General features: G+C 51.3%; 5 protein-coding genes across 5 annotated transcripts; 2 read left to right on the forward strand and 3 right to left on the reverse strand.

The window, feature by feature from the left end:
- Positions 1-154: 154 nt before the first annotated feature.
- Positions 155-3706, reverse strand: STEHIDRAFT_86856 (cytochrome P450 monooxygenase CYP63). The gene is made up of 11 exons (XM_007310045.1): positions 3620-3706; positions 2813-3565; positions 2553-2641; positions 2454-2496; positions 2371-2382; positions 1769-2288; positions 1612-1667; positions 1395-1533; positions 942-1285; positions 662-862; positions 155-506 (listed from the first exon to the last, which is right to left on the reverse strand). The coding sequence occupies exons 2-11, from the start codon at positions 3188-3190 to the stop codon at positions 453-455; spliced, it is 1836 nt and encodes a 611-aa protein (XP_007310107.1). The 5' UTR covers positions 3191-3565; positions 3620-3706; the 3' UTR covers positions 155-452.
- A 498-nt stretch (positions 3707-4204) lies between these two features.
- STEHIDRAFT_150353 (uncharacterized protein) lies at positions 4205-6362 on the reverse strand. The gene is made up of 2 exons (XM_007310046.1): positions 6223-6362; positions 4205-6149 (listed from the first exon to the last, which is right to left on the reverse strand). Exon 2 carries the CDS (start codon positions 6102-6104, stop codon positions 4455-4457), a length of 1650 nt encoding a protein of 549 aa, XP_007310108.1. The 5' UTR covers positions 6105-6149; positions 6223-6362; the 3' UTR covers positions 4205-4454.
- Positions 6363-6585: 223 nt separating this feature from the next.
- STEHIDRAFT_142574 (uncharacterized protein) lies at positions 6586-7753 on the forward strand (the record flags this gene model as incomplete). Its single annotated transcript, XM_007310047.1, has 6 exons — positions 6586-6681; positions 6722-6891; positions 6948-7159; positions 7216-7352; positions 7403-7592; positions 7646-7753. The coding sequence occupies 6 exons, from the start codon at positions 6586-6588 to the stop codon at positions 7681-7683; spliced, it is 843 nt and encodes a 280-aa protein (XP_007310109.1). The 3' UTR covers positions 7684-7753.
- A 692-nt stretch (positions 7754-8445) lies between these two features.
- STEHIDRAFT_104951 (uncharacterized protein) lies at positions 8446-10303 on the forward strand. Its single transcript, XM_007310048.1, has 8 exons — positions 8446-8714; positions 8804-8859; positions 8944-9030; positions 9139-9227; positions 9403-9507; positions 9651-9689; positions 9772-9843; positions 10021-10303. The coding sequence occupies exons 1-8, from the start codon at positions 8596-8598 to the stop codon at positions 10096-10098; spliced, it is 645 nt and encodes a 214-aa protein (XP_007310110.1). The 5' UTR covers positions 8446-8595; the 3' UTR covers positions 10099-10303.
- Positions 10304-11292: 989 nt separating this feature from the next.
- Positions 11293-12018, reverse strand: STEHIDRAFT_162411 (uncharacterized protein; the record flags this gene model as incomplete). The annotated part of the gene is made up of 1 exon (XM_007310049.1): positions 11293-12018. The coding sequence occupies one exon, from the start codon at positions 12016-12018 to the stop codon at positions 11293-11295; it is 726 nt and encodes a 241-aa protein (XP_007310111.1).
- Positions 12019-13232: the final 1214 nt, after the last annotated feature.

A 13232-nucleotide genomic window follows, 5' to 3' on the forward strand; every position in this document is an offset into this window, starting at 1 on the left:
AGGAAACGAAGTCAAGACTTCGGTCGAGGGGTAGAGCGGCTATGTTCAGGATATCCATGTAGCTCGTGTTCTCGTTATACCATAATCAGATAGTCTGGCATTCAACAAATCTAAGTACATGTGTACGAATGCGAACATCTGTGTGTGCGTGTAAGTGATACAATGTTTGCCGTGCGCCCCATTGATCCTACTACTAGCTACAACGATCATCCCATGCTACTACACATACGGACGTGGGCAGCGTGACGGTGTTGAACCGAGGAGTCCAAGTTAACTTGCTGAAGTTTAACAATACAGTGTGAAGAGTTCGGCCGGTATACGGTTCCTCCTGGCTGCGCACCGGTGTTCTTCAAACGGAAAGCAGAATCCAAGTACATCCGAGGCCATTTGATAGTATAAAGAGAAGGAGCCTCAGAGGAATTTCGTACATCCGTGGGTGTATATTTAATTCATTAAAGTCCGTCGCTGTCCGAGGCTGACTTGCCTATCCGCATCCAAAGTCCGCCCTATGTTTTGAAACAAAGAACAATCGGAGGTACATGTCAGCCGATAGTTCTACTGCTTTCATCCGCATGGGACATCGATGGTGCCGTATCCTCATATCGAAGTGGCGTGGCCATACAGTAGGTTCAAGAGAAGGGCAAGTGACTGAAGAGCTGACCTTGATGAAAAGTGTCAACGCCGCCCCAGGCCAGACTTTTTCCACCTTCTTCCTGCTCTTTCCTTCCGCCGTTCTCCAGCTGTCAGGTGGTAGCGACTCTGCGGGCTGGACGTCTGTCGCAAGATCGAAGGTATCGAAATTTTGTAGGAGGCGAACAAGGAAGTAGGACACTTGGTTGTAGGCGTAGTTCACTCCGAGACACTGGAAAGGCATGTCAGAACGCGGTAGAGTTTATAAAAAGGGGGTATCGGGGTATCGTGAAATGAAGAATGAGACGCACTATTCTCGGACCCGTACTGAAGGGAGCAAAAGTGAGAGGATACGACGTCGTGTCCGCCATCCGATTTGGTCCATCGCCGTTCTGCTCGTCCAACCACCGCGTAGGATCAAATTCCTGGGCGTCGTCGCCCCAGAAAGTAGGGTTCCGTTGTGTCAAGAGGGGAAGGTAGATTATGGGGGTGTTTGGAGGCATATACATCGGCAAGGAAGCTTCTGGATTATCCGGGGAAGATTCACGATACGTTGGGTCCGAGAGAGGAAGAGTGCATGGTTGGGATCGGGATTCGCGGACGTTGAGAGGCACCGGAGGGAAGAGACGTAAAGTCTCGTTTAGAACGGCACGGACTAGAAAGCGCAGTCAAGTCAGCCGGGGGACAATCAAATGGATATAATGATCAGTATGGAGACAGGGGATAATTAAAAAGGTGGCGGTACACGAGTGGATGAAGCTCACGATATTTCATTTTGCGGAAGGTCTCAAGAGTCGGAGCTCCCGAAGGTCCGCAATGAGCTAGGATCTCAGCGCGCAGACGTTGACGGACATCGGAATGGACGGATAGGAAGTAAACAGTATAGGTTATGAGGCACGCGGTCTGATAGAAAAGGCATTAGAAGATAGTGGTGAGGTTAGACCGCCAGTCAATGACGAGAGGGACTGATTAGTAACGTACGGTGTCTCTCGAAGCAAGTAGCACGGACATCACTTGGTCACGCATGAGAGCAACATCTATAGAGAACGAACAAATAACGTGTATCAGGCGCTGAGAGTCGTCGGATGGACGCTCAACGATGATGGTATAGGTATGGAAGAGTCTAGGAAAGACATACCTTCGGTACTGCTCGCCAGATGTTCCAAGAACGACTTCTGATCTACGGGAGGTTCAATGTCCATGGCTTGCAACCTGTCTTTCTCGTCGAGCGCATCCCGGACGAGTGGTTCCAGCCAGTCTTTAATCACCTTTACCGGCTCATCCGTCTGATCCTTGAATAGCTCGAAAGCGGGCCATATCTTTCCCAGACGAGCTCTCCTTGTAGCGATCTCTTGACACTTGTCGAACGCCTGGGCAAAAGAGCCCCACCGGTCATGCGTGACCGTGCCCTTAACACCTGTGTTGTCGGTGGCGCCTGCGACGGGGAGTTTGCAGGATAATGTATCGAGATTTTTTCCGAAGAGAAACTCGGATGAAGTATCAAGCGCAAACCTGGTATGGAGGTCTTGAAGGTCGCAGGGTGTACTAGAGGAGGAAAACGAAGAAAGGATGGAGATCGCGCGAGCTGAATATTTTTCGAAGAGGTCGAAATGGGCGATCCTCTCTCGGGCAAAGAACGGTCGGGCCGTGAGCCTGTGCTGTGAGCGGAGCAAATAATTTACACCTATATCAGCATCATGAAGCGCCGGATTTCGGTGTTAGGAGATCGAGATCACTCACAGCCTTCCACACCTACCAAACCATGTCAGTGAGCAAGGCGAGTATGGAGTTACACATTTTTAGAAACATGTTTCAAAGCGTACCTCATCATCTCTGTTGAAAATTCCGTCACCCAGAAAATTCTCCCTAAGCAAGCGGGGTTAGCTGCCAAAGCGCCTATCAAAATAGTCGCTGCCACCAACATTCTCTCCTTCTGGTTCTTGCCTCTCCAGAATTTTTCGAAGCCTGTCGACAGCATGAATTTTTGGTGCTCTGCGTCCATTGTGATGATCTATACGAAGCGGGATATTAGTAGAATTTCTTGAACATGTCGCAAACAAATTTCGTTGTTGGATCGGTGTAGGCGCGCGAATATGTGGGTAGGCTATGCACGCCACATCGAATTTATGCCAGAAGCTGCATTCTGTTCTATATGGTAGTCATCAAGAAAGGGATAACGAACCTGATCACTCCATAAGACCCGTAGATTGAGCGTGGTACATTGATATTCCTCGAATAGAGACAGGTAGACTTCCTGGATGTAGGCGGCCTTGAACGCTTTCAACATCTTCAGCATGATGTCGACGTTCCCTGGCCATTTACCGACTACGCAAGGAATGGGCCGGGCATTGAATTGATATGCATCTCTTCGCTTCCTCAAGGTGTCTAATTGGACGCGTGCGGAGAAGATGAAGACGCTAAACAAAATGTAGGACGGGATGCGCGATAGGCCTAAGTCGATGGTCGCGAGTCGAAGACATATCGACAATGATATCGAAGGGACTATGAAGATCTTTGAGACATCCAGCAAAAACCGAGTGCGATATTGGTGGGGATTCATTGAAATACAGAGACGTCGAGAGTTAGGACAATGTGAAGACAGTTTGCACGGCCGGCCTGTTTAAGTAGTGTATACAAGGACTCGGATGACAAGTCGCCGATGGCCTGATTTCGAAGCGACTTTCGTGGATCATTCCTATAGATTAGTGTCACAGTTGACATGTGCTGTCTGTACACAAATATGGAGACCCTTCGGTGGATTTGAAGCTTTCGAGACCGCCCATTGTTACGGTCAGAGGCAATGCCGACATCTGCCAGTGTGGTTTTCGGGTCGGAATGCCTAATAAAATTCTCCAAGTCGGCCGGAATTCACTGCCGTGATTAGGGCGCCACAGGGTACGGTATAGTCGGAGAGATAAAGAGGGATCATGATGTGCTATAGGAGGACTGATGTCAGCCACTTCGTCGGGAGTTGAACTGCTCCGCTCACCACTCGCACAGCCTTGCAGCAGTAAATCCCACGACATTGTGAGAATCGCAATGGGGTTTTTTGAACATCCGGGCGTAGATCGTCAGACAAGGAAAGTCAAAATCTTGAGAGCAGAAAGTTTGGAGTGTGGAATTGTTCTCGAAGGCCGAGATACGTGCGTCAAGATCTCCAGCCTGAGAACAGCACTGAGGGTCACGGACCTGTTACCCGGATACCCAATGGTAGATTATCATGCGGGAAGAGTGGCCCTGATTCCACGAGAAAAGCCAAGTAGAGGGAAGCAGTATCGCGATGTTTAGTGAGCTTGCAACCACTTCCCAAAACTCATGTTTGAGAGGTGAACGACACGGACTTCCGAGTCAGACTCGCGCTACGAGCCTTCCCTACCATCGGTAGGTTCCGGGATGGCCGCCACTGAGGCTAAGATATGTGTGGCGCCAGGTTGCACCCCCCAAAAGCGAGCTCTAAACACTATGCAGCTCCTATAAGGGCGTGTACCTACCAAGGCATATTAGGCCATATTTGTGGCAATTCAGACCCTTGGGAACCCCTGCCGAAATCGGTTCCTGGATCGCAGAGGCATGAATTTACTTGAATTTACACCGCTACAAGTATGCCCGAATCATCACTAGGGACATTACCCTATTGTTGAATTGCAGTGTCTTGTAACTTTACTCTGCGATAAGAGTCCCCGGCTCGTATCCATACCCTTCTTCGTCTTCATCTCTATCCCAGACGACATTTCCATCTTCTACCCACTCTTGCTTTGTGATCTCAGGCTGTTCAACCCACCCCTTCAGGTTCCTGAAGCCGCAATTCACGACCTCCAACCTCTTCAACTTCTGCCCTTTTGTCTCCGCTCTGACTCGCATGACGTCCTCGAGGTCATTGCGAATAGCCCTAAGGTTAGGCATGTCGCCTTCCGTAAATTATGTGTTGACTTTCTGTAGGACGAGTTCTTTGAGCTTAGGGAAGACAGACATGGACGGTGTTGTGCCCTGCTTCCTCTGGAGTCTGAGATGAGGTGCGAACCAGGCGCTGGCACCAGTGCCTTCGATGTGAAGCAAATTGTCCAGTTGAGGAAGCTAGGGATCCAATGAGGGACAGGCCGGTCGGGGGACGCAATGGGGAGATCAGACGTGAAGTGGAATGAATCAACGAGATCCGTAGGAAACATGTTTGAGATGGAGGAAACGAAGGAAAGAGCGCGCTCCAATACTTCGTCGATTCTACCGTACCCATGGTAAACTTCGACGCTGAAGACGAGTTCGGGACCTCCGCAGGGGTCGAAGCTGGGAGCGAGTTTGGTGGAATCAATAAGATTGCTCCGGGACGACGCCCCGGCGGTCACCTTGACCTTAACGGTGACTTCGCCATGTCTTCCGTGACCCTTGACCGAGTACGCAACCTGACATACTGAAGTCTGGTTGACGGAAGCCCGCTGGGTGAACGAGTTCGCAAGGCTGCTATAGAACTCGTCCAGACAAGCATCGAGTAGCTGCCTGGTCGGCTTCTCATACGATAGCTGCAAGAACGTCCCAGGTGGAACGTCATATTTATCGAAAATGGCGAAGTCGGTAAAGTGGATTTTTCTCGTGGTAGACGTAGGAACGGATAGTGATGGGCACATGTATAGATAATATGCGGGGCTGCATATGAAGGTGAGGTCTCGAAGATGGGGAAGATCAACAGGTGGAGATCTTGGCGACGATCTGACGCGCGGGGTATAGCAGCCATAATCGAGAGTAAGGCAAGAAAGATTGGGCATGCACGTGAGTACGTCGAATAATCCATCACTCTCGGTACACTTCCAGGGCGGAGGGGCCGGATTGACACTGAATGACGTGATGCTAGTGGTTTGAAACCCCTGTCGCATGCTGACACAGATGTCTTGGAGGGATAGGGACTTGAGACGTGGTGGTATGTCGAGGGCAGTGATGGTGGGTATGGAAGAAGAGTCCCAGAAATATTGACCGACATTTTTGAGCCTTAAAATCTCCAAGACTGGCGTGGCGTCGGGAGCTAATACCCGTTCAGCCATCTCCTCCAGACTCGACCTAACTCCATCTTCTCCAAAATCATCGGAGTAGGACTGCAGATACAGCTCCCTGGTATGAGCGAGGTGGTCGCGAACAAGCTTGCCGTTACGGCCATCGATAGATATGATCAGTTTGGGGAGATCAATGGTCACATTTTTTGCGAACTGCAGCATGAAGTCAAGGAGTGTAGGGTCGTTGTCTATAATCCTGAGATCGCTCCATAAACCACTGAATGACTGCGCCACCTGCCGCCAGTGTGAACATACACGCAGGATGGTCAGCAGCGCCGTGGAGTCACTGCTGCCGTTTCCTTCCAGCCGATAGTAAGAGCCTTGAACAGAAATGACACCGTTCCAGCGTTCTTCAGAGTCCGGTCGCAGGTGCAAGAATATCTCGGAGAGAAGCTCATTGGACAGTCGTGATATAGGCGAATATCCAGAAGTCATCGGAAGCTTGTGGAGATATTCATATGTTTTGGCGATTTTGACAGACTAACGCCCGTACGAGTTCATAGAGAATTAGCAACCCCGCCAACACCTGGAGAAAGGGAGACAAATTTCTTACTTGCGTTGAAGGGAGCGCACTACAGAGACCGATCAAAACTGTGCCAAGTAATGGATGAGACAAGCCCGTATTTTCAGACCAACGGATATTCAGGCAGAAGATCGGAAAGCAACAGAGGCTACAGGAACATTGGCGTCGACAATATAGCAAGGGGGAGGTGATGAAGAGACAAAATCCACAACACAACTAACAAGTACTTTTGTCGTAGATTGGATGATAAAATGCTCTACATATAGATTAATTTAGTACCAAATCAATTTCGGATTGGTTTGCCCCTGGCTCATTTGTCCGGGACGTCCATCTTCTCCTCCCTTGTGGTCTGGGACATATCCCAACTTTATCCCTCTGAATATCGTTTTCATCATGAGCCACAACTCAACCACGGCCCTTCTTGAGGCATCGACCTCCATCTCTCAAGGCGCCGAAGCAGCGAGTAGTGATTCATTCCTCGCACCCACCGTGACCTTAGAATGTTTCCTGACATCGCCCCTCATTATAGAAAGTATACAAGGCGTATATACACCTACCAGAAGGAGCTCCCGATGAAGAGGGTGTCCCAGTCTTACTGAAGCATCGATTCAACAAACAATATCGCCACCCGACTTTGGACTCGACCTTGACCCGCTCACGCGTGGCTGGCGAGGCACGAGCACTGATCAAATGTCTTCGGTGTGGATGCACGTTCAAGCTTTGCATTATGCTGATCACTGAAGCTGTCCTATTAGGAGTGGTGTCAATGTACCTGGAATACGCATGGTTGATGCCGCCAGTGGAGTGTTGGGCATAGAATGGATCGAAGGACGAAGCGTCCGTTTCCTTCTTGGTGGAGGCGCTGAGGACGAACAAGAAATGGAAGAGTATGCAGAGGATGAAGACGACGATCTTGTGGTGGAGGAGGAAGATGCGGATCCACTCGAGGAGTACGGCGTTTCGAAAGGTGCGTGCATCTGAGCGCTGGGTCGTGTCCTTGGTCGCTGATTTGTGTGTTTGCAGATGCGGTGATGGGCATGATTGGGACAGAAATAGCAAAAATGCACCTGGCTGATATCGTGCACGGCGATTTAACTACCTCGAATATGATGCTCCGTCATCCTATGGCCGCGGCTCCTCAGTCACCGTCTACTCAACTCGTAAGATATTCGGATGCCACACACTGGTCTGATGCTGAATTAGTCTATAGGTCTTGATTGATTTTGGCCTTGCATACACTTCTGCACTGGTCGAGGACAAAGCGGTGGATCTTTACGTGCTCGAGCGTGCTTTCGCATCGACACACCCAGACTCGCAACCTTTGTTCGAATCCGTCCTAAAAGCCTATGAACAGAAGATGGGCAAGCAGTGGACCGCTGTGGGCAGACGACTGGAAGATGGTGCGTCTACGTGCTGGCCCGTTCGTGGTGCATTTCAGCTGATTTTTTTGCAGTACGGATGAGAGGTCGGAAGCGCAGCATGGTCGGATAAGTTTGAAACGGCAGAAGAAATGTAGACTCTTGTAACAGTATGCGTTTTTCGAATTAAACGCTGGGCGACGACACAGATACACGACCCATGTTCTCTTCACCTTGCAGAGAAAACCTCTGCTCGGCCCGCCTCACCCACAAGAAGTGCTTCGCCATGGTCACGATTCCCTCGTACTTCACCTCCGCTCACCGGACCCGGATCCTTTCGAGAACGCCTCGATATGAACCACGCGCCTCTCGGTCTAGTTTCTTGTCTTCGTGCATTACTATCTCACGGAAGTTCCTGAATACTGCACTACTAAATTATAGGGGCCGTCTCATCATCTGTCGAACAGAGACATCATGCAAGACAAGCAGTGACTATCTCGCACACCGCTCTGAGGTTCGAGGCAATTGTGCCCGATATCTCCTCTCCGACAACGATACATCTCGTGCTACATATTCGAGGCCGCGTTCGGGTTCCGACGACGTCAATCAACTTCTTTGGACCTTCCTCGCACATGGTCGCCATGCTTCCCTCTTATCCCTTCCGTTCCTCGTCCCTTTCTAGCTGCAGTTACCTCAGCCACAGGCTCTCGCTGTCCCTTTTCAACGTTCAGCCTGACCTCCCTTGTCTGCCTTCTCCCTCCGAACATCCGCCACGGTCTCGCCAGGCCTCAACGAGCATGCGGTTGAATTCTTCCTTCTCTTCTCCCGGAAAAGAGACCGAATATATCCCGTGGCCATGGGTCTTGGACCTGAATCCGCTGGAGCTGCTGCTGTGGTGAATGTGAACGCAGAGAAATACTTAAGCTTATAAGGACGTGTAGGTGTAGGCTACGTGTGGATTTCTCCTCCTCGTTCCTGCTCTGAATCTTCCTCGTTCCTGCTCTAAATCTTCCCCGTCTTGCTTATCTCTCCCGCCTGGTCAACTATGTTCTCCGCGACTTTGAAGTCTCAGGCTCTCGCGCTCGTCGGGGCTTTATCGATATCACTCCTGTCTGTTGGGTCTGTCCACGCGCAGAGCTGGTATACGGTCGAGAAGGATGCGACGTTCGTATTCCTGTTGCTATCAAACTGTACTCTGTCTATCCATCATTTGACGCGCTCCCACTCGACGATGGGTATTGAAACATGTACAGTCAGTTCACGGCGCTGTCGGGCGATATGATCGTCCCGAGCGTGCCTCCCAGCGGCGGTACGTCCGTGCATCCCTCTCTCGCGCCGTGGAATCATCTGAATCGTCCATCCTAATTGTGTTTTGTTCGGTTGACATGTAAAGGTACGCCCTACGTATGGCCCGGCCTCCAAAGCGGGAACGGCGTGCTCCAGGCCGTGTTAGACGGTAGATCTGGCACTTGGTGGATCGGTCGGTGTTCCCTTTCATCGCCTCCTCTTGCGTCTACTCACCGCCCGTTCCTTCTGATTGATTTCGGTTCGGAAATGGTTGTGTGGTTTGGGGTTTGTCGATGAGCAGGCGACGGGTTCTACGGGACGCCCTCGCTCGCGTGGGGGAATGGGTTTAATGTGTCGCCGGGGGATACGGTGCATTTTACTTTTTCGTCTGTGAGTGTCGACTTCTTGGACTTTGGACTATTCCCTTCCTGCCTCCCCGCCTTCCCTCCTTCCTTATTTCCAGTCTTCCTTCCCGCCTTCCCGCCTTCACTCTCTCCTTCATTCTCGCCTTTCTGTCCGGCTGTAGACTTCTTACATCTCGGGTTTGGCGGTCTGGCATCGATAGAGCGGCGACGTATGGACCTGCACGCTCTCGAGCGGTTCCCAAAGCGCGAGCACGACGCTGGATATCACGGGCAATACGATGAATCGGGCGATTTTTGCCGTTGAGGTGCGTCTCTTTCTCTTCCTTCCCTTCCTCTGTGCCTTCCTTCCTTCCACTCATCCATCCACCCATCTATCCTCCGCCACTCTAAGTACTAAGCATGTGAATTCGTTCTGATATATTGATTGTGCGTTGGATCAATCGAATAGCTGTACGACGTCGAGTTCTCGTTCGGGCCAGTCATTTATGTGCGTCGCCGTTTCATTCCCTAGTCCATTGTATCGCGGCTCGCCGACTAACTGGGAGGGAACGTGATCATGATGGATACAGGAAAACATCGAGATCACGGCGACGACGGCGGCTTCGGGATGGTGTGGGAGTACGGGCGAGTTGGGGTCTTATGTGCGTTTTCTTTTCCCCCACTTTTCCTCGTTGCTTCGAACCCCGGGCGCTCATTCTTGTTCTTGTTCTTATTCTCATCCTCGCTATCATCCTCGTTCTTTACCACCGTCCCACCTTCGCTCCGACGTCTCTTGGGATCTAAACCCCGTTCGCGCGTGGACACTGATAACCATACAGACGTATACCGTCACGGGCGTGAGCACGTCAGGGAACACGTGCAGTATCGCGAAGATTCAGCAGAACAGTGCGGTTTAAGGGCGCGTTAGGTGAGTAGATTATGGAAGGAGTTGGGTGGACCGCGTGTGCCAGTGCAATGGGGTAGGGCGGGTACCGGTGTAAGTATAAAGGACCAAACCAAGTAGGTAAGGTAGTAGGTCGGGTTCAGTAAGTTTTAACGAGATATGGAGATGTGGTTTTTCTTTGGGATGGGATGGGATGGAATGTACAATGCATATATACCCTGGGTGCTTAGGATTTCGTGCTTTGCCTAGCAATTGCAATTGTGAGAGGCCGTGTTCAAGTTTAGGGCGTACGAACAAAGGAACGAACCACCGGTGGCCTGTGATAATTATCCTCGTGGGTTTTGCTTCAGGTCGAAGAAGAACTTGAATATGACGAGAGAGGATAGAGCGACAGCGACGTCATGCTCATGCTCATGCTCAAGGTGAGAGCCTGAGCTGGTGCGGTGCCAAACTTTCAAGACTTGCAGTTTTGAGGCGGATGCAATCGACGGCGGACGATCGACGAGAGGTGCCGGTGACGCGTTGACGGTGGACGTTCAACGTTCAATGAACGACGAGCCGGAAGCTATTTACTTTCATGGAGCAAGGAAGGAGCAAAAGGGGGGATGACGCGGATAGGATGCATTTCGAGTGATCTAGAGGGACGGTCAGTGCTCGGTGTGTGTAGTGGGTGACTTTCCGTAGAGGGTTTGTGCACGTTCTAGAGGCCTAGAACACAGAAAAGAGGCTCAGATCGATTTTTGATTGGCTGAGAGCCTCGTATTTGTGCTTCTGTGCGTCAAGAAACACTCCTAGACTGCTACGGAAAGTCACCCAGTGTGCACCGATGTGCAGACATGCATGAACACAGAACAGCGCGGAGAAGTTGCTGAGGTCGATCGATTCTTCGTTGTTGCCGATACCCGCCGTCTTCATAACTTAGGACGATAGATAATAAGAAGATAAGAAGGAAGGATGCTTGGTTTTGCGACGGTGTTTAGTTCTGTATAATACGAATGAGGCAATTCTTGGCGGAGAACGATGTCCATGTTACGGGAAGCGAGCAAAAAAAATACAACGACAAAACAGATAACAATACAACAATGCCACAATACAACAATACAACATTGCTACAAATGTCCCAATCCTCCCAATCCTCCCGAGCTTCCCACACCCTCAGGCCTCAATGCTCATCCCCGCAACTCCTAACGCGACTTGAATCACGAACTCACGAAGCAAAAACCCCCCACTCCCTCGTCATCATCCACACAAGCACCAACTGCCCCATCAGCGCCAGCACGAACACACATAGAATAGCGAGGACGAGACGGGGGGCTTGGGCGTGGGGCAGACGGAGATGGAGACGGAGACGGAGGCCGAGTTGGAGGGGGATGGTGTCGAACCAGGTGTCGTAGGCGTGGCCGGAGTCGTAGTATGGGGTGTCGTAAGCGGTCGAGGCGGAGGAGGAGGAGGAAGAGGAGGAGGAGGAAGGGGGGGAGAGGGGGTAGGACCGGGAGTGGCGTTTCGAGTGGTGTTTGGAGTGAGAGAGGGAGAGAAGGGCGTGTTTGTGTTCGCGGAGGTTGTGCGCGGAGAGTTTACGGAGTTCGAGGGAGAGGTCGATTCGTGGAAGACTCGGTTGAGCTTGTACCATGAGAGGGGAGAGATAGGGCGATGAGAGGGGCTTGCGGGACGGGAAGGGGGTTATTGAGAATTCTGGTGTGACGTCAGGGTGTTCGGAGGATGATTGGGTTGGTTGAGGTTGTTCGGGGGATGGTTGCAATTGGGTGGGGTTCTCGAGGGACTTGGAGTCGGAGGCAGGATAGTGGTTGAAGATACCGATGAAAGTATCGAGGTAGGACGACTCTTTCAGACTCTGACGCGGGGCGAGATAGGCTTCGAGGCTGTTCATGAAGGTGGCATAGGGCGAGAGGAGGAGTGCTTGGCCTAGAGGCATCGCGGTCGTAGTCGTAGGATGAAATGCAGGATGGGCGAAGGAAGTTTGAGTTTGAGTTTGAAGGTAGTTTGGTGGGCTTGGAGTTAGTTTACCAGAGCTTATAAGAGATGGCCTAGAGGCGGAAGAGCGGAAGGGGTCATGTCGAACGCTAGGAGTCGTTTGGCGGGTAGGAGTGCGGATTCAGAGCAGGCTGTCTCAGAAAATATGCTTCAAATAATTGTTAGATAGGAGTCGTTCCCTTGCCGTCGACCAAGATCCCACGAAGGTCTAAGATATGAACGTTCCCCTTAGCCAAGAGAAATAATTTAGAAAGCAGCATGAATGCAGGAAAAGGCTGTGGGCAACAGCTGTGCGCATGACGATCCGAGAAGAGTAAAGCTGCGTATAGAACGCGTTTACGTAACGGCTGCACGCTCCCTTCGCCTCAGCCTTATATTTCAGTAACCAGTTCCGTCATTCTTTCCCCGACCCGGTCCTCATACCCCCATGTTTGTTGCCTGCAAGACCTGAGCTTACTTATTATATTTCGTCGCAGGTAAAGCTTGAAGTCGCTCTCGACGACCAAAAATTGATAGCCGGGCTAACCGAATCGTGTGCTTGGTACTTAGCTTCCCCACACACATCCCGTCCCCGTCCCCATCCTTTTCTTACATACCTGTTCAGATTTCTCGCCGCATAGACATAGAACCAATCCATTATTTCCCAGCCAGTTCATGGACATTCCCCGTCCACACTCGCCCAGCTCAAACTCATCCGGCATCGACATCTCCTCACACCCACACTCCCCCTCTCGCTCGGCTTCTCACTCCGCCATCCCCGTCGCAGGGCCCTCGTCGCCCTCCCTCACAACAACCACCGGAAACGACCTCCTCGGCTCTTTTCCGAGGCGAAGAACGAGCTGGGGAAAGCTCGTGGAGAACGGGCAGGACCCGCTTCAACGCGAATTATTCTCAGATTCAATGTCACACCAACCACAACCATCACGCCAACCATCACAACCACAACCACACGCTCTCAATCTCAACTCAACTCACCAGCAGGACGACGACCCGTTCGGTTCTTACTCCCTCGATTATGTTCCCCCGACTCAGACGCAGAGTTCGTACGGATACGGACATGGATACGGATACGGACAACCGCCCTATTCGACACCAAGAGCAGGCGCGTCCTCAGCCGCGCTCATCCATCGCGATTCTACCACCTCCTCCTCCGAT

The sequence above is a fragment of the Stereum hirsutum genome, assembly GCF_000264905.1.
Source record: "Stereum hirsutum FP-91666 SS1 unplaced genomic scaffold STEHIscaffold_19, whole genome shotgun sequence".
Classification (NCBI taxonomy): Eukaryota; Fungi; Basidiomycota; class Agaricomycetes; order Russulales; family Stereaceae; genus Stereum; species Stereum hirsutum.

What these genes read in the sequence shown, in the direction of transcription:
- STEHIDRAFT_86856 (XM_007310045.1), bottom strand. Translation starts at nt 3,190, where the DNA reads ATGAATCCCCACCAATATCGCACTCGGTTTTTGCTGGATGTCTCAAAG. An exon ending in CTTCCGCAAAATGAAATATC is followed by an intron (nt 1,286 to 1,394) that starts GTGAGCTTCATC and finishes TGCGCTTTCTAG; the next exon opens with TCCGTGCCGTTCTAAACGAG. An exon ending in CGTTGACACTTTTCATCAAG is followed by an intron (nt 507 to 661) that starts GTCAGCTCTTCA and finishes TTCAAAACATAG; the next exon opens with GGCGGACTTTGGATGCGGAT.
- STEHIDRAFT_150353 (XM_007310046.1), bottom strand. Translation starts at nt 6,104, where the DNA reads ATGACTTCTGGATATTCGCCTATATCACGACTGTCCAATGAGCTTCTC.
- STEHIDRAFT_104951 (XM_007310048.1), top strand. Translation starts at nt 8,596, where the DNA reads ATGTTCTCCGCGACTTTGAAGTCTCAGGCTCTCGCGCTCGTCGGGGCT. An exon ending in GAGCGTGCCTCCCAGCGGCG is followed by an intron (nt 8,860 to 8,943) that starts GTACGTCCGTGC and finishes TGACATGTAAAG; the next exon opens with GTACGCCCTACGTATGGCCC. An exon ending in TGCATTTTACTTTTTCGTCT is followed by an intron (nt 9,228 to 9,402) that starts GTGAGTGTCGAC and finishes TGGCATCGATAG; the next exon opens with AGCGGCGACGTATGGACCTG.